The sequence below is a fragment of the Corvus kubaryi genome, unplaced genomic scaffold (genome assembly GCF_017639235.1).
Source record: "Corvus kubaryi isolate FWS band 111438036 unplaced genomic scaffold, C.kubaryi_AGA036_p1.0 132, whole genome shotgun sequence".
NCBI lineage: Eukaryota > Metazoa > Chordata > Aves > Passeriformes > Corvidae > Corvus > Corvus kubaryi.
This window is the reverse complement of record NW_024580666.1, coordinates 6,684,870-6,710,920: the sequence shown is the minus strand read 5'-3', so window position 1 is coordinate 6,710,920 and position 26,051 is coordinate 6,684,870. Positions and strand designations below refer to the sequence as shown.

General features: G+C 38.0%; 1 protein-coding gene across 13 annotated transcripts in view; it reads right to left on the bottom strand.

Annotated features, from left to right (window-relative positions):
* The window catches only part of PTPRM (protein tyrosine phosphatase receptor type M), a 454,918-nt gene that overhangs the window by 69,893 nt on the left and 358,974 nt on the right, over positions 1-26,051 (bottom strand). For 4 of the 13 annotated variants that reach the window (XM_042031118.1, XM_042031148.1, XM_042031181.1 and 1 more), the window contains 5 exons: positions 24,039-24,190; positions 21,420-21,494; positions 21,166-21,192; positions 17,450-17,461; positions 16,501-16,688 (listed from right to left, as the gene is read on the bottom strand). In XM_042031118.1, coding sequence (XP_041887052.1) covers positions 16,501-16,688; positions 17,450-17,461; positions 21,166-21,192; positions 21,420-21,494; positions 24,039-24,190 — 454 coding nt within the window. The remainder of the gene's footprint in view (positions 1-16,500; positions 16,689-17,449; positions 17,462-21,165; positions 21,193-21,419; positions 21,495-24,038; positions 24,191-26,051) is intronic. The other 9 variants (XM_042031154.1, XM_042031172.1, XM_042031209.1 and 6 more) reach the window with 4 other exon arrangements.

The following is a 26,051-nucleotide window of genomic DNA, read 5'->3' as shown; positions in this document are numbered from 1 at the left end:
AATGTAATAAAATTCCCTGAAGCAACAGAAAACGGCATGTGGAGAAACAAAACAAAAGCAAACAAATGTTGAATTTGAAAAGTGAATGAACCCCTCCCCTATCTTCATCCTAGCTGTAATGTACACTCAGCTGATCTAACCTTTCAGAAGTGATAAAGCACCCCTCAGATTTGGTTCACTAAGTGGGCCTCAAGGGTTTCCGTAAGTGTATCTCGGCTGCTCTAGTTAATATAGTTTGAATAGAAGATAAGAGAGAAACAAAGCTCAGATAATAAGATTTTAATTCTGCTACAGGGCGACACTGACATCACATTTAACTACAAGATAAAAGCCAGAGTACACTGGGCTGCACAGATGGAACACAAATATTTTGCACACTGTTGTTTTTCCCTGTGGATAAGACAGAACTTTTCAAGGGAAGTAAGAGCAGTATGGTATGCTAGAGCAGATAAAGGTCTACTTGCAGTGCCCTTTCAAAAAAAGGATAGCACTTCATTGTGCTGGCTCATTACATTTTTTGATCTTCACAGGAAACTTTGGTGCCTCAATGTCTGCTTGCTTTGTTTGCAAATACACTGTTTGCTAGCATATATAGTCAGTCATTCCTCTGGGCTTGACTTTTAGCCCAGCATTTTCCTTGTTCTAAAGAAAAAGATCTCCCATCTTAAAGCTACATGTCTATTTACCACTTTTCCTGACTGGCACCCAGTCCCTGAGCTTATCATTTGCTACACTCTTGCTTCAGGGAGAGCAGTAATGGGTCACAGCAGAGCCACTGAGAACTTCCACAGCAACGGGAGCTCCCACTAGTTCACTGTCCAAAAATCCTGGCTCTGGGTTTTAAAGTTATGTTTCCTTTTCCCAGACATCCCTCTGCAGGCTCTCACTCTGTAATTGTTTCCTGTCAATCATCTTCCCTTTGGACAACTGCACACTTACTGGAAAGGTGGGTAAATACTTTGAAAAAGATGATATTGGTCCTAGATGATTTCCCATCTCTCTGAGAAACTAGTCAAAGAACAATACAGAGTATTTAAGTGCATATAAAGATAATAAGCATAAAAATAGTAGAGGTAGTAATGGGATTGACAATGATGACAAGTGTTGCTGTCAATTGTTAACCTAATTATTTTTAATTTGCTCACTGTACACTGACAGACAGCAGCACTTCAACAGCCCCAAGACTACTCGTTAGAACAAACAGTGTTTGCTTAGGCACACTAATGAAGAGCAGCAGCTCACCAACCTGAATTGCCTTATTTTGATGTTTGAAATGTATATACAGCACTTTCTCATTCCAAGAGAGGTAACCCTGCAGTAATTCATCAACCAGGCTTAAAACCAGACAGATCACTCATATATAATACACGGAATCAAGGCTACTCAAATGACCCAGGCTCAGCTAATGGGTAATGTGTAGTGGAACTGCTCTGTGGAAGTTAACAATGAGCGAGGGGCGAAAGGGGTTGCTGTCCCTAAATGCTCTTATTTGAAGAGCAGTTCTGCATCATTCATCTAACATCAAGTATATGGTACTAATACTTCCTCAGTAGAAAAATGCAATACGTATGTGATAGTTCCACTACAGCATGTATCCCCAGGAGCTTATTGATGGACATTTGGATCGTCCAGCTCTCTTTCCATGTCATCAGCTATTATATTCCTGATGCCTGAGAGAGAAACTTTCAAAGAGCTTTGAAAAGTCTTCTGAACTTGTACTGACCTCGTGCAAGTATCTCTTCTTCCTTCTTATTTATCAATCACACAGCTACATTCAGAGAATATACTCTGCAAGTGAAATAAGTACTGAACTAACAGAAAAAATTTATCTCCAGCAATACTGATGGAGATGAGAATTTGAGTGTCATGAGTTACTTACTGTACAGATGTGCAACAAGGATGTCTCTTCTCCTCTAGTTTGGTGGTTTTACAATTGCGATGTACAAGCAACAGCACAGTTCAGTAAATTAACAACTCAAATGTAACTCACAGCAAACAGACTCCAGAAAAAAAAAAAAAAAAAAAAAAAGTGAAGAAAAGTGCCATTGTTTGACAGAACAGTCTTTTTTTTCTAAAGGACAATATGGTGAGGACATGAAGGTGAGTTGTTTATGAAGTAAAGAGAGCTAACTGAAAAGTTACCAAGTCTGTGTTAACAAAATGGATTACAAAATATGAAACTTAACAAAGAAATAAAGGGTTAGTCACAAAGAAAAAACTCAGTGCAAAATATTGTTTATATTCAGAGCCTTAAGAACAGAAAAGGAGCAATCATAGTTCTGCACTTAGATCACACCTATGACATTATTCTGTGGATTTTCTCCTAGTGTTCAGGACCCTTCTGAACGTGTCACCTAGCTACTCGTTTGTTCAGATTCTGATCTTGCTGAGTATCAAAACAATTCTTCAGTAATGAAGATTGAGGTTTAATGACTTGATGTATAATTTTGGCTTTTCAATCTGCTTCTTGATTTTCTCTTTTGCATAAACTGAACAAAACACAGCAATTTATCAGCAATCCATGGACATTTCAAGATTTATATACATTGCAGCTCTAAATTTTTATTCTACATTTCCTTTCATTAGAACACTGCACTCAAGCTAGATTAATTGAGGGAAGCCAACATTATAACAGCTCTGCTGAATAGCAGCAGATGCCTTTATTCTCTGCATCCCTCTATAAAACAAAACTTTAAAAAATTTGAGTCTCTATATAAATATTTCCCTTAGAAGACAATACAAAGATTCCAGGCATCTGTTTCTCATTAAGCCAATTACTAGTAGTCTAAAACAATCCAATAAAGTCCATATTTATTAGATTTATTATTAAACTCCATGAGCCAAATTCTGCAAATGGAACAGGACAAAATGATGAAGAGTGACCTAGATGGACAAGAGTGACCTGGCACTGAAATGTTCCAATCCTGACATTAGGTGTAATAATAAATATCCAATCTAAACCTCCCCTGGAACCAACTTGACACCATTTACTTTCGTCCTGTTGCCTGCTACCTCACAGAAGAGACTGACTCCCACCTGGTTACAACCTCTGTTCAAGTAGCTGAAAAGAGAGATAAGGTCTGACATGTCCCACTCTGGCTCCCTACCTTGCCGTAAGTCAACCTGAATCTTAGTTCCGTAAGAATATATTTAAAAGTATATCTGAGACAATACCCCAAAAAAGTATGGTTTATTTTGCTTTGTATTAGGTACCTGAACTTGGAAGCTATTGTTCTCTGTAACTTCACTGTAGTCATAATAGCTGGCAACTAAACTTGTCATATCACTTAAAACACAAACACTTGATATGATACCAGATCCGACTTGAATTCTGGCATAAATCAAGATAATTTTTCTGTTTTTCATGAGATGCTGAAACTTTTCCACGAGTGGGTTGAAACTGTGTGGTGAATGGAGTATTTCACTGCTTTATACACATGAATTTCAGCTTTTAAGTATGTGGTGTGTATTAATGACAGTAAAAATAGTACTTTCTATAGAGTATTTTTTTCCTTTTTCTCCATAGAGAGGAAAGCAATCTTTTTAGTTTTTCTTTTTCCAGTGTTATTGCACGACTAAGCTTGAGCACTCTGGAACACTGCTGCTCCACACTAGAACAGTCATATGGGTAGCACTATCCAAATAGTTCGTTATACCAAAAAAATCATGTTACTATTACACTTCCAGATTGGTCAGTCAGGTTTCCAGGGACTCCGGCAGAGAGTGAGTGTAAATACTGATGAAGCACAAGCAGACCTCTGTGTCAGTGTGCAGCAAGACAAAAACTTGGTACCTTTATTAGTTTCTTGGCCCTTGGAAAAGGACTATATAAAAAAGATTCAACCTGATCCCCTGTAAGGTATTTAAAGCAATTTCACTGTAGCACACTTCAACTAAAAGAAAACATACTCCTAGTTATGTCAAAATGAAAGACATTTGCTTCCCAGGTAGACTGTCCTTCTACCTCAGCAATGTTCAAATATCTACTAATGGCAGGATTAGTGTTTTAAAAAAAGTCACCAAAAATAAGAAACACACGGCCTCAATAACAAGAAATAAAAAGCAATCCACAAAACAGTTAAACTTGAAAGAAGCCCTAAATCCTGCACATAGCATGGCTTTTCTAGCTTTCTTTGTGTGCCAGAGATACATGTGCTTAGTAAATACCAGTAAAATAAACACAAATGCTGTGCAAACATCTGACAAATGGAGGGATAATATGTCAATCTCAAACCAGATCTACAATTAGACATATAAAAAGCATGAGCAATTTATGTGATTTTCCTTGTATTCAAACACTTTTGTATGTTCTAGCTACTGTCGTTTCTATAGACTTGATTCACAATGTAACCATCAAAACTTAAAATTCAAGCTGCTGATGTTGTAAAAGAAGAGACAATTAAAAAGTCAGTGGCAAAACTGAAATGTGTATAGAACTACTAGGAAAGCAGCAAGACACCAAATTTGCTTAGATTTTAAATGTTTTTCCCAGTGCAAAACCAAAGCAAACGCTTTGGTGTGGTTTGGAAGCTCAACCTGTTTAACTTCAAAAATTCAGACAACGGCGCCCCCTTTGCTCTCCAAAACATGAGAAGAAGTGGTTTACTGCCCACACTAGGAATTTAATTCCACTTCCTCAACATACTGTAAATAATAGAACTGTCTCGAAAGGGTCTAATTAATGGAAACAAGATTCTTTACAGAATAAAGCACTGCTCAGAATAAAGGCTCAAGGATTAGGCTTTAGCATAGCAACTACGTGCATTTTATATAAAAGTATTTTACAACTGAATTTAGTTTTTTCTCTTTCCCTTTACAGCATCATCAAGCTGCAGCCCCAGTCCACAGCAGTCCTGTAGTCCACCAGTAAGACAGTGAACTAGGAGAAGAGCTAGTAGAATAAAAGAACTAGAAAACACTGAGGATGCTATCTGATTAAAAGAGCAGTCTGTGTTCTTTAGAAGCTGAAGTGATGTTAGCTCTATAAAATTGACTACCACTATGGGGAAAAAAAAAGAAAGAATTACCATTTCACATCACATTGTTTGCTGTGTATATACAGGAGCATTGATTTATTTTTTTTCCTCTTTATGTGTGTTAACAGCCATACTGGGTCAAACCAGAGGTCCATACAACCGATTAGTTTTTCTGCAACAGAACTAGTAGCAGATGTTTATTAAAAAGTATGAAGAATAGAGCAAATAGAGAATGAATCTTTCCCCAGCATACCCCTGTAGCTTCTAGCAATCAATGGCTTTCCTGAGCAATGTCTTCCTCAGCCAGAGACTGCACACAGCCATTGTGTTTAATAATGAATTTGTCTAGCCCATTTTTTAACCCATTTATAATTTTGCCTTCACAGCATCTGGAGGCAATGAGCTCCATGATGTAATTATGTGCTGTGTGAAAAATATTTCCTTTTGTTCATTTTAAACCTGCTGCTTAATAGCTTTGTTGGGTGCTGCTGATACCCTGTATTATAAGGAATAATGAATAATTGCTGTTAGCATTGCAGAAGTAACACTCATCTCTGGCACAGCTCAGAATACCCTAAGGGGGTACTACGGCAGCCTGGAATGAGTGATATTTCACTGTCCTGGTAAGAAAGTAGAGACTTAGTACTGGGGTGATAAAGTGGCTCTGTGTCACTTTTAAGGATTTCCTTACGTACATAATCTTTACAAAGTTTATTATGCCCACCTTACGGAAGCTGTGTACAACAGTGTTACACAGAGAATAAAAGGTGCAGTTGATGTAAAAGTGGGTGAATGAGCAAAATCATGAACTGGAAAGGCAGAGCTTTACTTTAGTTTTCTTTGTCCAGCTTGACCAGAGACACCGATGACAAACAGAAACAGCTGCAGATAAAAATCAAGGCTAAGTGAACAAAAGCTCAGCAGATATCACAGCCTAATTCAGCAGATAATGTTCTGAAATATGTTTCAAGCAAACAATACACTAAAGTGTTCTGGCAATGACTAATGGTTGACAGCGCATAGAAGAGCAATACTGGCATCACAAAAGACTGAAGAACTGTTGCATGCAGACTTTCTCAAGATTAAAAAGCATGTGTCTCAACTTGACAGTCATGCTTAGATTCATAGGACTTTGGAAGGACATGAAAAATCTAAAAAGAGCTTTGCCCTACAAGCTTTTCCCCATCTGTTTAAGTCTCCTCTGTTCTTTTCTAACTATTCGTGTGGGGTTGGAGGTGGCTGCTTTTACTGTTACTTCCTGAGTAGAGGATACAGGATCTGACCTACCTTTCTAACATTTGTTATGTTATACTGGAAGTCTGTTGCTTGGCCATCATTCTTGGCAAGGAAAAGCACATGGATTGCTCATGTAAAAATATTTACTATAGACAATCTGAAAGGCAATATTATCTCACATCAAAACTCTAAGCTCTGTGATAAAGCCAAGTATTTAAGCATCAAGGGTAAAGTATTTCTGTTGTCTTCTCCCAGACTAATCAGAAACTAAAACTTTATGCTTACTTCAGGAACCAACACTGTACTGTGCGGAAGCTTCCACCATCCCAGAGCAAGCAGTAGGAGGCAGTCTATTCAAAAAGGAACCCTTTATGCCTAGGACAGAGACAAAAATCTACAATTTCACAAAAAGAGCTTATGCCCCCTTTACTGCAGGCTCCCTTTGTTAGCCAAAGGCAGCAATAGCTATGTTTGCCTCTGAACAGCCCCAGCCTGTGCATCAAAGCAGGTCCTCATTTCTTTTCATTCCCTTTGGTGTGTGGTGAGCAGAGCAGAGACAGCCTGTCTCTTGGGGACCCAGACATCTGTCTTGTAGAAAAAAGAACTTCTTTTCTTAATATATTAAGAACAGTTATTATAGCATAGGCAAGCACCTTAAAGCTAGATGAGTAATAACTGAGCTCAGCTGATTTTAACAGAAACATACGCCATTTATTCTTAACACAGACCAAAGCAGGGCACTGTCAGTCACGAATCTTTTTAAGATCTTAAGGGGAAGAAACTGCACCATTCTTGTGGACAGACATTCAAGCTTCTTCACCATTATATGAGCATGTCTAAACTATTATGTTTCTGATGTCCCTTGTGTGGCTTCCATTTATGTAAACGGTAAAATGTAAAACAGGAAAGAAGGTATATTAAAAGCAACTTCAAAACAGTCCCTTGAATCCCATTTAAACCAACTGAACTCAAACATGTGCTTAAGGTCTTCCCTGTCTTGGCTTCCAAATCATGTTCTAGACCTAAACCTTTCAGCTTTTGTGTGTGGATTTACGTAGAGTGACTCCGACCTGCTGTTTCTGTCTTGTGAAGAAGTGTCAATATTATGAATTTTCATCAGTCTTGAACTGAGCTGAACACCCAGTAACTCCAATAATTTTACATGGTTGATGCTGCCTTCATGTCATTTCTGAAATACTGACTCTCACTGACAGTATTTCACAAGTCCCCAAGGCCAGCCTGCTTTTCCTTCTGCTCACTCCTGGGCTCCTTTGTTTCCATGGGTACTCCAGACTTCCCATCAGCTTTGCCCTGGAGGCCGATTTTCTGCCCATCGTTACCTTGCTAATCTTTGCCTGACCAAGGTGCCTGCATCTTCTCACAGCTTTTTAGCAGGCTGTGCCCCCTACACCACTGAAATGACTCGTTGTGGACCCACGGAGACCTCACTATTAATTAATGAGACAGATGCAGAGCCAAGCAGCTCAGCAAACAGCACAGCCCCACAACAGTGAGGGCAGGGGCATCATGGAGATCCAGAGCGATGGGTAACCAGGGGAGCAGCTATCATGCAGAGACAGAGGCAATGGCAGGAAACCAGCAAGAGAGAAGAGAAGCTTGCCAGCCCCCTTGTCTGCCCAATTACCACCTGGCAGATTTTCAGTGGACTTAGAACTTCCCGCAGACTCTTTTGGGCCCATCAAATCAGTATGTTGTTACAAAAAGAAATCATTCCTGCCAGAAAATTATGAGCATCTGTTCCATTGACAGGACAATCACTAAAGCACTACAGGAAACACGTAAGAAGAAGTCTTGTATTCCAGATAGAAAACTTCTTAAAAGATATACTGAGCCACAGGCTACATAAAAACACATATTTTCATTTCCTGAAAAACTTGGTAGTGGCAACTTTAACTTATTTAAAACAAATGCATTATAGAAAATACTGCATATTTTACATATGCTGTAGATAAAGTGATGCTAAATGAAAACCCTAATAGCTAAATTATGCTAATTTGATTTGAAAAGTGTTCCTCTCACTTTACAAACAGCCAGTAATAATGCTCTGGTCATGAGACCAGCAATGGACTAAAATGCCTAATTATTTGTAGTGAATAAATGCAATTTATAGAAAACACAGAGTGTATCTATAATTAATAAAGAATAGATTATAATTGCATTTAACATCATCTGCATAATTTAAAATGGAATACCTACATGACTGATTTTTTATGTCTTTTTAAAGGGCACTAATAAAATATGAAGAAGGTAAGAAGGCTTATATGAGTAGAAAGTAATGAATAATATCTTGAACATTAAAGCACAATATATTATTCTGTGCACATAAATTGGACCAATTCATTTTTGCAGGTGCAATGGGAAAAGTATGGTACATCAGCACTTTTCAAAAGTAAATAATATGTTAACTGAAGAAGGGATTACAGATTCTGATCAAATATTCAATGTCTTATTTGAATAATTAATAAGTCAGGCTGGTGCAAATACGCAGCAAATAGCCTGCAACGTTTCAAAAACTTTTCTTTCTTTCAAATCATACTTGTCACTAGCACTTAGAATGTTTAACCTATCACCTTACTGCTGTGAGCATTAAAGCCATTCTAGCGGATTTCCCTCTGGAAACTCACAGTATGACTGAAATGACGTCCACTGGCCTCATTTAGTTTCCTACTGTCGTGTTCAATAGCCCATAACAATACATAGATTGGTTAAGTCTGAAATTAAACCCTGATTTCAATAGGTACAGAGAGAGCATGAATTTGATACTAGCAAAAGCATTGTAGCAAGATCAGCTGGCAAAAATGACTTGACTAATGGACAACCAGAGTAAAATAGACTCAGAAGTCTGCTTAGTACAGTTTGACTGCTGCTCAACCTGTGGCTGCCAAAGGGGATGATGAAGACAAGACAGGCAGGAGAATAATGTCCAACAGATTTCACATGCTAAAATAGTGGAATGATGTGTGTTTGTTATTAATAAGAATATATCTCTGTGTACATCCAAACATGTACGAAGGAAGCAGTAGGATGGAAAAGGTTAATTATTTCCATTAGTATTATATAATTCCTGTGTTAATTACTTGCACTTATCACATGTGGATACAGGATTTTCAAAGATCTGCTTGGTACTAAGTTGACAACAATCACTGAAACTTGTAAACTATTTCTTTTATTGCCCCAATTTCACATTGCATATGCCCACAAATCTTTCCAGAATAAATTGAGAAAGATTTTGCAATGTCTTCAGAGAATAAAAGATCCTAATGATGGGAGTCATAGGTCAGGAAAAAGGGGAGGAAGATTAAAACTAGTTTTGAAAGACAGCTGTGACAGCTGGACTTAAGATGGGAAAGACCCCCGCAACCTCTTAAAGCAAATTGAAACTTTATTACCATGGGATAATGGAGCGCCAGAGGGACATCCACAAAACTGCATGCAACAGTTAAAATGACCCATTTTGAACGCTTATGTAGACTCATTAAGGATCAGGAATAACATCAGAGGTGCTTAAGATGCTTTAAACTAGCTTTACATTTTCAGTCCAGCTATGCTGAGATATGAAACAAATGTCTGCTAAATATCTGAACATGGAAAAGACTCCCAGGGCATCTTCAGGTCCATGAGAAATAACATGTTACAGCACATTTTTTCTTGCTGACATATTTTGTACTCATTCATATGTTTGCCTCAGCATGAACCAGGACTACCAGAGTCAGTAGAAGCAGCAAATGACTGAAATAGCTGCCAGAGTTCCTACACAAGAACAACCTGCACTCGTTTATCCATCCAATTGATCAGCTTAAGGATCTATATCTCACGACTTTTGAGTGGACCAACATTCTTCTGAGTGGATCAATACCACCAGTCTCTGTTTTAACTGCTTAGAGGGATACAGTGGTCATGAAAGATGCACTTTAAAGCTACCAGGCTTTCCTCAAAACATGGTCTAAACTTTACATACAAGACTGAGTCTGGCAGACTTTCATGAAGAAAACATTTAGCTGAATTAGGTATCTTTGTTCTTGTTAGGTGTCCTTGCTGCCTGAGATCACACACAGTTCACACTGTTTAGGCTACTGAGAAGAAGAAAACAAGAGGTCCATACCCGAGTAAATCACAGACTGATCAGTACCAAAAATAGCTGAATCACAGCATGAGCAAACAGCTGCCTACATCCCACTGAGAGTAATCCTAAGGATACTGGAAGTGTTCTAGTCTGTACACCCCTGCAATTTTACTATTCAAACAGATAAAAGCACAAAGCCTTTCTAATGAAGCCATGACCTGTCTAAATCTATTCTCTGTGATAAGAATAAATTCTAATTAAACCTACTTAAACAAAACAAATTAAAGACCTGTTTCTGCATATACATGCACTTTTATTTAAATCAGAGGAGAATACATTTAGGAAGAGTGGGAGAGGGAAACAGTGTGATTTAGAAAGTTGTGGGACATCTTGATCACTGGGCAGTTAACCACACTGTGACATAAGGCAGTGTCACATGAATGTTATTAAGCACTGTGACAGCACTTCTCATCCATGTGAAATCTGTTAAGAAGAGAAATTCAGGGTGATAGAGGATAGATTTAGAATTGCATAAAACTTGCTGACAACAACAGACATTCAGTAAACTGAGCATCCTTCCTCTGAACTGAAAAAAAATCCCAACTGTCATACAGTTAAAATTGTTGACAACTGATTCTTGCTGATCAACAACTGGAAATCACCCATTCTTCTACGAGACTTAAACCAGTATTTGCATGCACTGGGAAGCTGTCACTACTAACATAGGCTATTTACCAATGAATGTAGTTTCAGGTTTGGGATTACTTTATTTCAACAATTTGGTATTAATCTGCAGTACTTTAGGATTTACAAACCCAAACATGCTTTGTGGATAAGACAGTCGCTCATTTTTACTACTTCTTTCAACCTCCCTACATGTGACCTCCACAGCACTGAGTCTTCTAGTGCCCAAGAGTCTGGGATAATCCCAGTCACTAACAAGTTTCCTGGTATTGATGGAAGGCTTTTGCAGATCCCAGAGCAATGTGAAGAAACTGGTTATGTCTGAACGACGTTCCTCGATAAAGGAAGAGTACCTGCCTCACATAAATGACCTCTATGTCCCCATTTGTTGGGGTTATCCCCTGTTGTATATGAGAGAACACTTACATAGTAATATATGGCTTAATCAAACCACTGCAACTTTCCACTATTAAAGACTGACGACTGAACTGGGCATTCACTGAGTATTCTGAGCTCCATCTAAACAGCTGAAACTTCAAAAAAAAATAATAGCAGTGATCTCTATGGATGAATATTTCTAACAATTTTCCATGCCATTTTCACTGGACAAGTTTCCACTATTTTACTTCTACCCCTATCTCTATCTCTATCTCTATCTCTATCTCTATATCTCATCTCTATCTCTATCTCTGTTACATTTATAATCCCTAATGAGTTTTCCTCTTTATTACAAAAATTGAAACAGAAACAGTTACCTGCTCCTGGTTCTTGAAGACACAGATGCTGTCCTTCATTTACACTGTGGACTGAAGCCCCCATCCTCACCCATTGTTCCAGAGTCTTTCTGTGTTCTGTGCAACTTGTGTCTTGTGGGATAGAAAATAACCTGCACTGATTGTGGTACTGACTGTCTCAGCTGGTGTTGCAGAATATCAAATAAAATCAGAGAAAAAGCTGTGATAAAAATGTACAGGTTGGAGGTGAGAAAGGTTAGTTGCAGTCACAAGGAACATGCAGGAAAAAATAGGGCCAGATGGGTCCTACCAGTAGCTGTATTAACATAACATTAAAGAAATACTTCGTTTTCCGACTACTTTCAAGATTTCAGAATAGGGCCCCAGAAGCACAAGGCTTTAAAGTGTTATGTGGCAGCAAATTTGTCTTCCAGTTGGAATCAAAGAGAAAGAAAATATGTGAATGGAGACTGGGTTTGAGTGACAGTACTCTAGTCTGTTACGGCTTTGCATGATGGCAGAAAATGGAAATTATATCAGACTTCTTTCAAAGTCAGACATCAATCTAACAGTGGTTTGGAGAAAACAAACCTCAAATTAGGCACCTATGGGGCAAACATCCTCCATGAAAAATTTCCTGCTTGTCTGCAGTACCTTCTGCCTCCCCAAACAAGGATCTGTATTTCTACTGGTTTTAGAGAGTTTTTTCGCCCTATTTTGTTTCTTAAAACCATTTTATATTTACCCCAGATATCCCACTGGCCAGTGAAACTTTTTCAGTGAGTTGGGTTTTACTGATGATTACCACATCTACCTTAGCATATGTATATTCGAATATCTCCTGAAGTTCCATTTAAATTAATATAGTGCTATTAAGACAGAATTTCTTTCATACCCTCAATTATTTTTAACACTCATCTCCAAATCCTCTTCAAATGATCCTTTTTTTTATGATCACCTTTGACCACAATCCCCCAAGGTATAGCTGAACAATGACCATGGCCAGATAACCTATTTTTAAATACTTTGACCAATCTATAACAGGTGCTTAGAAGTGCTAAACTGAAATGAATTCTTTAACACGCACTGGGTAATATATGTCATGTTCCTGACCTTGACAGGCACTCTGAGCCTGTATTCATCTATTTAACTATGATGATTTAGACATCAGTACAGTTACATTGGTGTAACACATCAGAATGAAGACCATGCAGCACAGATGGAACACATTCAGTGCAGTTTATCCTGACAGTATATAACACTACAGTATTTGAAATAGTATTGGTTGAATGACGTAAAATAATTTCCAGATTGAAACAGTTAACTGCCAGAAAACCTTGAGAAAGGACGTGTTCGACAGAAGGGGAAGAGAGGGAAGATGAGACAGACAATGGGGAGGAAAGCCTTAAAGATAAAACTACCTACATGGAGGAACCTTTTTTAAAATTCTGTTATTGACACACTCCTGTTAGTTACAGTAATTGAGGCTGATCTGAGCAGGATACCCTTTGCAAATCTTGGCTTTTCAAAGGAACCTCTGGTTTTGAGATAATGGAAGCTCAGAACTCCCTGTCATGGAACATAATGTGAAATTGATTTTTCAAGGCTTTATCTACACAAAGTTGCACTAGTTTAATTAAAGGTGTATTTTTAAATCAATTGTGTTAAACCAGTCTGAGCTCCTGTGCGGACACTCTGAAATCGATTTGAAACTGTCTTATGTCAACTAACCTCAATTTGGCAAAGAACCACTTTACACTGAGTAGGCACCAATTTAAGCTGATCCAAAAACAGGGTTAAAAACACAACTTATCTGAAATTGTAAGACTTTAATGAATTTATCTGTTTCTGCCAAGCCACGGTGGCCTCCAGTGGCCTAATTGATCTGTTTTAGAAGCAGACAAACTCGTTACTTGGATTTAAGGCCCTTTGACGGAAATTTTTGAGAAGGGATATAATGAAATCCCTGTGAAAATACTGAATCTAAAACCAAAAGTGACAGGGGTAACAATGAAGAAGCGACGAATTGCGGAAACCAATTTTCCCTTTTCTATTTAGCTTGTTTCTTTAATGCAGAAAGAAGATGAACAACGAGGCTGCTTCACGACCAGTGTGCGGTGCAAGTGGCCATAGCCACCCTGACCCTGGAAGAAACTCCAGATTCTACTGTTTGGTGGTCAGGCATCAAGGTTTGAAGCCTGCCTTCGTTGTTAGGGTGAGATCCCATCACCCCTTGGTGCAGCTATTTGCCTACTTTGTGTTGATTGTTCCTGTTCTCCCCTGCCTGTTTTATGTATAAGTTTGTAAACATTCATTTCCCTTAGTTGAATATGTATCAGTTCTAGACGTTTCTGTGTTACTCAATACCCCATTGGCTGCCTCCTGTAATCCGTCCTCTAAGCTGTCACCATTGGTTGCCTCCTTGTAAATCCCGCCTCCTTTCCTTTACCCTATTGTCTGTTACCCTTATCGCCACCTTTCCTGCCTTAAGTATAAAAATCCTGGACCCTCTCCAAAAATCGGCTCTTCGTCCCTAGTCCCCTCACCAGCCATAAACCTGCTTGTGGAACCTGTATGGAGAGTCCCCTCCTTCACTCTTTGCCTCCGCTGGCACGCCCCGACAGCCTAGCCCAGGACAAGCTCCTTCGGGTGAGGAGCTCACTCTCTCCCTTAGAGCCACAGATATAGAGGGTGCAGCCAGACCTCCAGGCTTCTTGTTTTCCTGGCTAGCATGCCCTCAGATGAGTAAAAGCTCTCCTATGCTATAATACTGGGGAACAGATTAAATAACCCACAATTAGTGTATGGGTGCTTGGGAAATCAGGCCAGTATTATCCTGTCAGTCTAACACCACTGGAACCAAGCTATAATCTCTCCTTTCTTAAGGGTCTGGCAGGGGATAGAAAGGATTTTAAAGATCCACTGCAGACTAGCTATGTGGAAATTTCCCCGAACCTTAAGGATTTCTGCGCAATCCCAATCATTCACACTCCACTAGGCCGCAAATGAAGGTCTGCATTTAAGTCCAAAGCTTACAGAAATGCATTCATGTTCTTCCCGCACCCAAGAAACAGATGGGAAAGCAGGCAATGAAGTCACTACCGTGTGGCCCTAAGGCCATGTCTGCATGTGCTCTGGTTCTACAGGCACAGACAGGCACAATATCAGTCGCTCCAGCCATGAGCCAGGCCTGATCTTGCTTGCAGGAACAGGAGCCTTCTCCTAGGAGAATAAAAGGGCAAAATCCTACAAAGCAGGGTGTTCCTCCAAGCCCCTGTATATTGGGACCTATAGATACTCAGTATCCCAAGTGGGTAAATCCTAATGCAGAGTGAGCAGTGAACAAGTTAAGTACTATCCTGCCATTCCTTACAGACGATTTTTCAACCTTTATCCTTTGTGTCGGTTATGCTACTTCAAAAACTTGTGCATGACACCAATAGGACTTAAAATTACATCTGTGTGCTCAGACGGTGAACTATAGCCCTAATTATTGAGAATAGTGGCCCTAATTATTAAGTTTTATCTTACAGTACTTAAAACTATGCATGACAGCAAGTGCTCTGTATCCTTCCACTCCTCTGAAGTGCTCCTAATGGGCAGTGTGCTACTTTCTGTTCTGTTCCACAGATTCATTTTCAGAGTGAATCTTGTGTGAATGTCTCCTGAATCAAACTCCTTCCCTGGTGAGACTATATAATCCTGCTGTCTTGTTAGAGCAAAAACCATCTATGAGACTTCATTCAAAACAAATCCCCTGTCAAACTATTTCTTCCTTTTCATTTGGACATTTATCCTTCTGATAAATATATAAAGAAAAAATTATTTTGCTGTCTAGTTCAAATTTGAAAAGAGGACAGTATCAGTCTGACAGAAATGTAAACAAAGAGATTTGCAACCTGTGCAGTGCTAGAATATACTGGGCAGTCATTCACTGCATATAGAGGAAAAACAGCATTATGGCAGTAGTTCAATCGAAAACCCCCTCAAATATATGGCTAGTTAGAGTTCTTTCTGATTATAACAATTTCCATATGTAAAGAGGAGTTTTTCAGTTCCAGCTTCACTATTTTAAGTCCTCCTTCCCTGCCACTATTAACAAACTGCACCCTGATGTATTGCATCTACTGGTATTAGTCATGGCTACACCTACTGTCTGTAATGGGATGCCATTCATCAGCTTGGTAGGCTGAAAATTTTCCGGGAACCTGTTTCTCAGCAGAATCATTTGATCCACTGTAGTTGAAAAGCCATGTCATTGGTTGCACTGTAAATTCCATTTTATGGTCTTGATTTTATTTTTTTTAATAAATTAATTGTAGTTTTCCTCTAGGCTTAATGTTGGTATAAAAGGTTTTGGCTGAGGAGCAAATCTTATCCAAACACAAGAATTTTCAATTCTATCACTTTTAAATAAAAGTGGCATAAAAAGCCTCACAGGAACAAACTTGTTTAAGTCAGCTACACAAATGAAAGCTGACAAGTGATTAGGTCCTCTGGGAATGAATTGTTTTCTACATTTCAGGGGAAAAAATGTCATCAGTGACTTCAGAAGTGGCCTGAAGCATGGGTTTTGGAAATCTAATACTATAAATACCAGTTTAAACAATTATATATTTAAGCAATTTTTATAACATGAAGTTGGCATGACAAAGCGTGAAGTTCAAAAAAGCACCATCTTTTGTAAAATGCAAGCAGTACGCACAGTTGTAAAAAGTCAGCATCAAACACACGTAACTAACAGTTCAGAAGACATAATAATCAGATTCTTACACCTGACACTTACTTCATACTCCTCTTTAAATCCGTAGCCTTCTGCACACTTCATCTGGGTGATGTGCTGTAGCAAGTCAGCTACACGGATGGCTGGATGGAGCTGTCCAGTCTGGTAGGGCACATCCACTGGATCTCTCTTCTTATAGGTATGGGATTGGACCAGGCTGCTTGTGTCACTGACCATCGTATGGGTTTCATCTAGAAAAAGAGTATCTCATCGTGTACTGGCTCATTTTCACTTATTAAAAGAAATAGAAAGTACAGAGATTTCTAGAGGAATGGCAGAACTCTGACACCACCAGCATTGGTTCTGTCTGTGAAGGCTACACCAGAAGAACAGTAAATCCATGGAGCAATTTACACACGGAAATTGCAAGACTGATTGGAATGAGGCAAAGTCCATAGTTCTACAATGGAAGCATTGCAGAGCAGTCCAAACTCTAATATAGTTTTAAATATTGCTAGCTGATTGCAAACAAATTTTAAAACTGGCATTTGGCTTCAAACTGCATAGAAGTTTCATTCTGAAACTTCCACAAGTCCCACGGAATGAAACTGGACTTGTATTTTTCACAGATTACTAAAGTGCTGTATTTCACACTGCAAATTTAGAGCAAATGTTTGGAGTGAGCAAAATAAAAAGATGCACAAAATGGCTTATGGTTTCATCAAGCTAGGACTGCAATGGAAATGTAGATCTGAAAATGACACTTGGAGACAAACTACAAGAGGACAAATGCAAAGGATCATCTGGTAAGGAAAAATGTCTTGACTGACTGCTGAACATGCTTTAGGACCACGGTGTATCATGAGCCACCACACCAGGCATGGAATGTTGTATGTCAACTGACATGCAAGCCAACAAACAGGAGACCCCCGTGGGCTGGTTAAAATTTTTATGAGACACATACTTCTCCCAACCCTCCACATCTCTTCCATGGGGCAAATGGGCAACTTACCATTGATTGGCACTTTTAAGAAGATACATATCAGGAGAAAAAAAGAGGAGGAGAAAAAGGAAACAGGGCATAAGCAACAGTACTACATTAATAATTACAGGTAATTTTATGTTTTTAATTTAGTCTTTACAGAATTATTTCCTAAATGAATCAGATTCTGATCTCAGTTTCACAGTATAAATTAGATTTACTAAAACCAAGGTATCATACTGTAAGTCAATTCACATAGATGGAACTGAGATCAAAACCTATACTTAAAAGTAAATAGATGTGAAAGTGCACGCTACCTAAGGAAGCAAAATAACTTTCTTCCTCTTTAGATGGAATTCTAAAAATTTTTTCAGACTTAACAAGAGAAAAAAACCCACCCCCAATTCTAAGGTCCAAGAATCATCATAAATATTTTATCTGTTTACTCAAATAATAATTTTACATATCTTATGTTTTTAAATTTTAAGCAAAATTGTTAATATGGTGCTTTGACTTATTCAAGCTATTCCTCACTGACTGCACACAAAAAAATTACTAAATCTGTATAATGTTACAAAATAAGGTATTTATCAAAAAATGCTGCTTTGTAAAATAAGCTGTATGAAAGGGAAGCATTAAAATAGTATTTCCACATTCGTAAGTTAGATATATTATAGCAGAAAGTTCCACAAATACTCTGTATGAAAAGGTCCCAGATTCTCATGTACACACCAAAAATACTAACACACCTTGTTAAAGGTGAGATTCTGGTCTTAGTTGTACTACTGAAAATTCATGTTAAAGCCAGAAAGCTCAATGAATCGTTTTTTCAAGGATGGTCTGAGGTCCTCTCAATTCCCACTAAGACACATGAAATCTGGTCCTCACTACGCATAGAGTCATTATGAACTGTGCATTGACACCTAAACCAAAAAACAGCAGAGAAAAATGTATGGGCATGAGTATGGCCATTTCACTCCTTTTCCTGTCAGTCTGCTAATTTGGTCTAATGCAGAGGAAAGGGATTCATCTTTTAGTCATAACATTTTACAGCTTTTGTCTGATGTGATATAAAATCGTACTGCAAAGCACCTTGGGATGCATGGCATGAAGCGTGGTATACAAGTGTAGGTACAGTATGTTGCTGCTGAAATGGCACCTGAAAACTGCAAGGTGGCTAAGACACAAAAGACAAAAAAAAGTAGAAAGTTGATAATGATTTTTTGGGTTGCTTATTTCAATTTTAGAAACAGGTTAGAAAACTCAAGGATTTCTTTTTCTTTTTTGCAAACTGCAAAATTCTTTGCAATGCAGACTGTTAGTAACTAAGATGAAGGCAAACTTATCAAAGTCTTGTACTACGAAAGCATCAGTTTAATACTTACAAATCTCTTTCCTGCAAGCTCTCTAGTTTTAGACTAATCTTCCTCTCGCCATTTCTTTATCTCTTACAGCTGCATTAATACAGCAGGAGTTATCTTTTAAGTTGTTTTAAGTAAAGTGTTTTTAATCCTTGGTTTGTTTGGTACACTAGGAGCCACGGATATTACAGTTTTTTACTTTGCCTCTGAGCACTGTAGCATGAGTTTTTCAGGCTGTGAGTTTTTTAAAGGGTGAGCTCCCCCAGATGCAGTATCCATATGCAATGGGACGTTTGCCTGGCTTAAATACTCCTACAACAGCTTCAGTTGTCCTACTCTACACTTATCCATTCCTGTAGAGCTATACAACATTTATTAAATAATATACTTTGGAAACAGTAACTGTGTTGTGGCTTTTCTAGCAGATTTTGAAAACTGAACTCTGTGTACCTTTCCCAGGAGGTCACACTCTGAAGGTCATTTAGTTTTAACTACAGGCTTGACCCTGCAGTTTAACACAACTTCTTTGGACAGTGGAAGACAGTGAGAGCAGGTATTACTTGTAATTAAAACCCTGCATACTTTGTTAATAGCTGTATTCCTCTACCAACTCAAGCATAGTTAATTTGATTTACCTAAGATACAACACTATTCCTGTACAGACAGTCATAAACACATATTGGGAGAGATCTAATCTGAATGGAGCACTGCTCATAAAATGGTACTAAATTTTTAACATGTAAACTTACAAAAATATTTATTTTATGCAGTGAAATAACTGAAATATTTTCCGAGATGAGTAAGCACAGGTTTGCTGCAGTAGACCATAAAATACACACCTAACTAATTAAAAGATTTTACAGACTTAGTAAAATCAGAGGATTTATTTTTCACAGTGTGTGTTTGCCTGATAGCTGAATTACTTGCTTAGACATTATTTCTTGGGGGAAAAAAGCTAACAAATAATTTTGCCATTGTTATTATATAGAAAAGGATCACAAAAATAACCAAAGAAACCATTAACTAAAACTTAATAATACAGATAGGAAATCTCAAAGTTTTTCTCCTGATAATAGTACTTTTCTCCTAGCCCACCCACAAGGTCAGAAAGAACATCTACTGGATGAAGCGCTGAATGAATACTAAAGCACACAAAAAAATCTAACATCTCAGGCAGTTAAAAGGCACTGCAAATTTCATTTGCATGCAGATTATTACATTGTTACAGTCACTACCATTACCTTCTTCCAGATTTACATAATGTATAAAACCAGCAAAGTTCCTTCTCAAAGTTAGCACACTGAAGTGCACTGCACTAAATATTCTTTCACAATAACAAATTTTCAAGATTGCCTTCCTAACTTTTACTTCTTATATGCTTCCTTCTACTTCTATGTAAGCTTGTTTAACTTACAGCTTAAGGACAGGAATCAGTTAAGGGGTCTTAACTTTTTTACAGTGATTAGAAGAAAAAAGAGGAGAAAGGAAAATTTGTTGAGAAAATATAAATTGAAAAATGAGTAAATAAATAGGCTTAACACAGGAGTTTGAATTCTTGCTACAGTGCACTGTTATGTTATTAATTACTATTAAAAAACTGCCCCTGTTTAGTTTAAAGTTAGCATGGGAAGGAGGTGTAAATGAATACAAGCCACAAAGGGGTTAGAGTTAAGCACTGAAAATGCAGTAGCGCCTCATGCTTACTGTTTAGCACTGTGCAGAAACCTCTCTCTTTCTGACACTGGACAATAGCAGATGTTCCTCAATTCCAAGTGGAAATGCTTTATATTTTAACTGAATGTTTTTAATCTACTGTTTTATTTCATTCCTGTGACATCTGATGCATAATAAACTATATACTGTAAGTGTCATGTTATCATTTTGCTGTTCAAAATACCATCTCCTCTCTGAAACTTCACTTTAACAAGCAAGTCAGAAACTCTGCAGAACTGTCAGAAGACATGATAGCTGATAGATGGCCAAAACTGTATTTTGTTGGATTTTCTGTATCCTGAGTAGTTTAACTAGGAAAAAAAGTTATTTTTAAGAAGTGACATCTTCAGTTCTAAGATAAAACAGAAAAAAAATGAGGGAAACTATTTCAATTGCTATGATAATCAAATTCTTTTGTGTCACTCCAAATACATGCATAAACATTTCCTTCCAAATCCACTTGTTAAAATTATTTCTTTTCTCCCATGACTTGCACTATGACAGTAGTAATCAAGCCTGATAACTGTCCTTAGCACCTCAGTGTAGCCAAGTCTACCACCCCTCCCTTTAGCATAAAGCTCCAGCATTTTGCATACTATTATCTGCTCCCCAAGAACTGCAACTTCTGAAATTACTTCAGCAATAAACTTTGATAAAGGGAAATGTTCTCACCTAAAATTGCAGTTGGCACAAATGGATCTGTCATACATCATAAGCAGGTCAATGCAGAAAAGGTAAAAAGAGAGAGAACAGTAAATGATTGATACATGTTCCCGAGTTTTCTTTCAGAAAGCTACTGTTAGCAGCAGGTATGTTTCTTATATATGCATTAAATGTTGATGGCAAGAAGTATAATAACATAAATATGTATGCTTTCATTATGGAAAGGTCTATAGAGGGTGGAAACCAAGAAAAAAACTGGTTACCTGGATAATAAGAATTAGGCACTGTTGTGCTCAGTGTGTTAGTTTTCATTGTAAATGAAGATGGTGAAGATACAGCTGCAAAGAGAAACAAAGCTGGTTAGAGACAGAGAAATGATACACAGCTACTTAAGCTGAGTGAAACAGCATATAGGATTGATTTGGCTTAGAGTTCATCCTGTTGTGTTTCTTGCACTGGAATCAGGACCTAGGGAGAACCAGGCAAGTCTAGTGAATGAAATAGCTCATTGAATTTGATAAATTCTTTAAAAAGAAGTGTCATTGGAGAAAGCATTTTGATCACTGATGGGAAATGTACTTCTTAGTTCACAAGATTAGACCGAATACTGATGCTTGTAACAAGACATCACAACGACAAGAGGTGTTTTTGACAGAAGCTTTGATCATTAATAAGTTTTCCTTATAATACTATAAATACTGTATGCAAATATTCTACTGTAGTTTATTTTTTCCTCTCCTTTTTTTATGTGATTTGTTTAGACAGGTGGATAATGTGCACGGAGATACCAACAGACCCTGAATATTACTCTTTGTTTAACAGTGGTTTTCAGGGAGTGATACACAGACCAATACTCACATTGGTATTTAATCATTGAACCATTTGTAAAACCAATGGGAAAGCCCAATGGAACAAATTAAGTTCAGTTTGCCCCTGGTATACAAATATCATGCAAATTACCGTTGTAAACACAGATACATCTAACAGGTGAGAGTTAATCACAGCATTTTACAGGATGTTCAGCCAAAAAGTCATTAGAGGCTTTTAAGCAAAGCTCCTTGCAAATTTAGCCTCAGTTGCTTGTCTACACAGCTCAAACTCAGTCTGATCAGGGAATGCAAGCACATTCTGGATACCTGTAAACGGACTAACAAGAATGTCTGAAGCAAAAGAGTTGAGGAAGACAGGATCTGCTGGATGAGGAGTGAGATTACTCCTGCTGGCTTTCAGCCATCTTTTTTTCAGTTGATCTTCTAGCGCAAACATTTGCTAGCCCTTGTTAAGATCTGGATATCTCAAAACTGGCTTAAATAATGCTGACAGTTATCATTTACCATGGAAATTAATACATCTGAGACCATGGTCCTTTGATTATGTCTCTGGAATGAGGAGATTACATTTCCTTGATGGCCAGAACAGAGTGATACTTCTTTTGGCTATGGATGCAGAGATTAGTTGAGGTCACGGCTGCTGCAGGTAATAAAACTTGGTAGGTAGAGAATGAAGACAGGATAATGAACTTTCATAGGGAGTAGGAATGTTCTACATCTCTTGACTACTAGGCTTTACACAAAGATTATTCCTGAAGACTGTCAGTGTGCACCTTCTGGTGACCATGGTTCTTATGGCAAGTCTAATTAGAGGTTCTAGCCCTGGAGTGGCATAAAAAACTTGTTACGGCAATAATTTCAAATAGATTTGAGGTGGTTTACGTAAAGAGGATTTAGTCCCAGGAACTCATTACAGCTTCATTTGTAGTTATGACCATTCAGTAGCACCACTGGAAAACTGTCTCATGATGATGCAAGATGAAGTAAAACCTCTTGATCTCTTCACAGAAATAAGCAATCTCATTAACTGCAAGGGTATGTTCTCACCAGAAAAGTGAGTCTGATTTGAAAGATTTATTTCAAATCAATTTCAAAACTATCTCAAATGCAAATTAACATTGCAAATTCTGAGCCTAATGCTGCTGAGAAAAGTCTCACTGTTTAAACCTCACAGAGTGTTTGTACAATTGAGCTCATCAAAGGTAAATTCTTAAGCATATTATTAAAGAGTGGGAGTTGGGCCTTGCATACCGTTAGTACTTGAAACAAAATTTAATCTTTGACAAATTCTGAAGATGTTAAAAAGCCACTGGCATGCAAAAAACCCTGAGGTTCCTTAAGAACCACAAAATCAAAAAAACTTTTTGAACCTAGTCATTCTTTTAAACAATTAAAAAAAATACTGTTTTTTCATGGTCTTTGCTTAGGGCTAACCCTCTGACAGAAGTGAGACCTTGACTAAAATTCTAATACAGGAAATTTTATATCCCAAATCTTATTTATTTTCAGGGTAGATCCAAGAAGACCCAGGATATAAGAGAATCTCTTATGAAATTACAGAACAGATAAGTCCACTGAGTTCTTCCTCTGCACAAGCAACAGAAAGAGCATCATCTAGAATTGGAAATAATAAGACAATCAAATTATCATTATTAAGTTATTACATTCAAAAAAAAATTTATACTACCAAAAAAGAAGTGAGCAGGGGAAGCATTTGAAGGACTTGGGACAGCATGAGGGATATCAAATTTTCAACATAATGGAGATTGGAAAAAGGTAAAACTACTGTTTCAGTAATGTCACTGCTCTTCTGCAGAAGAAAAGGATGGACAGAAAAAAGCTCAATTATCCGTATTATTTTTAAAGAAGTCTATTCTTGATGTCTGACTGTCTTGCTCATTTGAATAGACACTGTAATGTGCTGCACAGTGGGAAACTCTCGGTCCCATGGATTTTCCATGACTGAGTAATGAGGAATATTTTTAAAACCATTTGCACCTTTCTTTCACCTTCAAAAAAAAAAAAGAAAAGAAAAGAAAAGAAAAAACTTACATCTCCCATTTAGATTGTGCGTGTCCATGAAAGAGAAAGCTTCATCACAGTTGGTGCCTTGCTCAGTGTAGCTTTTATCCATTGAATTCACCATCACTGTCATTTCCTGCCGAGTACTACTCAGTGTCTCTTTCCGCTTTTTAGCCAAGTTTCTTAAGAAATGAATGATGAGGAAAAAAAAGGAGAAAAACAACTCTCAGTAAGCAGACATAGTCTTCATGTTATTTACATCAGTGTGTTGTAGTTTGTAACCATATTATGAAGTAACATTTACATTTGTTTCAGCATTTCTGGAACTTTATTTTACTCTCATCTCTTTCAGTCTGATAATCAAAGAATAGTTGCCAATGCACTGACATGTGGTCAACAGCACCTTAATCTTTGGGAACCACCACTGAATTAAAGGGGACTACTTGGATATGAAAGTGATGTGAGCTACAGTATCAGAGGCTACATCTGATTAAACATATAAATAAAAATGATATGAGAGATTCCACTGGAACTGACAAATCAATACCAATGTTCGCTTCACATACATAGAACAGTCTGGAGAGGTTTCACTGAGACCCTGTGTAACCCAGCAATCTGGTTTATATAATACTGTATAGTGTATGTTGGAGCTCTGAATACACACTGCACACTCAAGAGACATTTTAAATTGACTTGCATTCCTAAAGACTGTTTTCTATCACTCCTGATTTCATGAGAATTAGTCACATGAGTTAGTTGCTTCTCAGCAGGAGTGGTCTGTCAGAGACAAGATCTTAAACCCGATACTACAATAGTGGTTCATTAAACTATTGAATTGCTTTGGATGCGTACACCTCTTTGGTTTTTTTCCAGATCTGTCTGTTTCAGTCTAAAGTCTCACTGTCTCCTCCTGAGTTATGCTTAGTTACATCCCAAAACAGCATGTCCAAAACTCTTGATTTTTTCTTCAACCTCTGTGAGGCATCTGTGATCCTGATGATAGTGGATCCCATAACTATTTGGCTTGTTTCAGTGGCCTGTGACTCCATCTTAGACCAAGCCTTTCTTCAAGTTCTTGCCTACAGTCTTAATTTAAATTTTCCAGATTCCTTCTTTAGAATATTGTCAAGGTATGGGTTTAAAAAAAATAACTGCTCCACAGACTTTACTTGTCCTGTCTGTTAATTCAGTGACTTTTGCTCTGTGGAAAACGTAATAAGCCAGGTCATATTCATCTGCCAGAAGCATCTTTTACATATCTTACGCTAGAAGTTACCGGAGCTTATTATCTCATCTAGGTTCCTTCCACTTCTGGAGGCCAACTGTACCAAGCATAACCAACTTGTGCTAACTTTCAAAGCCTTTCTCTTTGTTAACTCTTACTTAGTATGAAAAGATGGTTCCCACCACAGACAGAAATTTCACACCAGCCTCCCCTAGATATTCAAACATCTGTCTCCTCTCATGCTGCACAGGAGGGGCTTTCTGTAGCCCTCCTGACTGGTATCTCACTCTTCTGCTTCAAATCACTGCCAGCAGACAAAAACTTTACAAAGTACTAATATTACTGCTCTCTGTGCTGATCAGTACTGCCTCAGTCTCCTCATGTTCCCCATCTATCCACCTGTTATCCCTTATCTTCCACCTAGATAAGAAGCCATTTGGGCAGGAGCTGTTGTTGTGTTCTGTACCAATGTAGTACCAAGCTCAGCCGTATCTTAATCCATGACTAAAGCTCAAAATGCCTTTGAAGTTAAAGTCTTGCTGATAATAGAAGTAGGAATAGTAAGTGCAGGCATGGTATTGGGTCGCTGCACAGAAGAGTATTAAGGGTCATGTCTGGCCCTCAGTAAGCTGATAGATTGCCACCCCATTCCTCATGACTGACAGTGAATGAAGTACACTGCCTTAAACACCTGCTGCAGCACTTGCAGCATGAGCAGTTATGCCTTTGCCCATCCCAGTGCAGGAATCACCTGTGTTTGCTTGAGCCTTTGCTTACTCTGTAGACTTGATAATAAAACTGGTTCTTTATTATTCCAC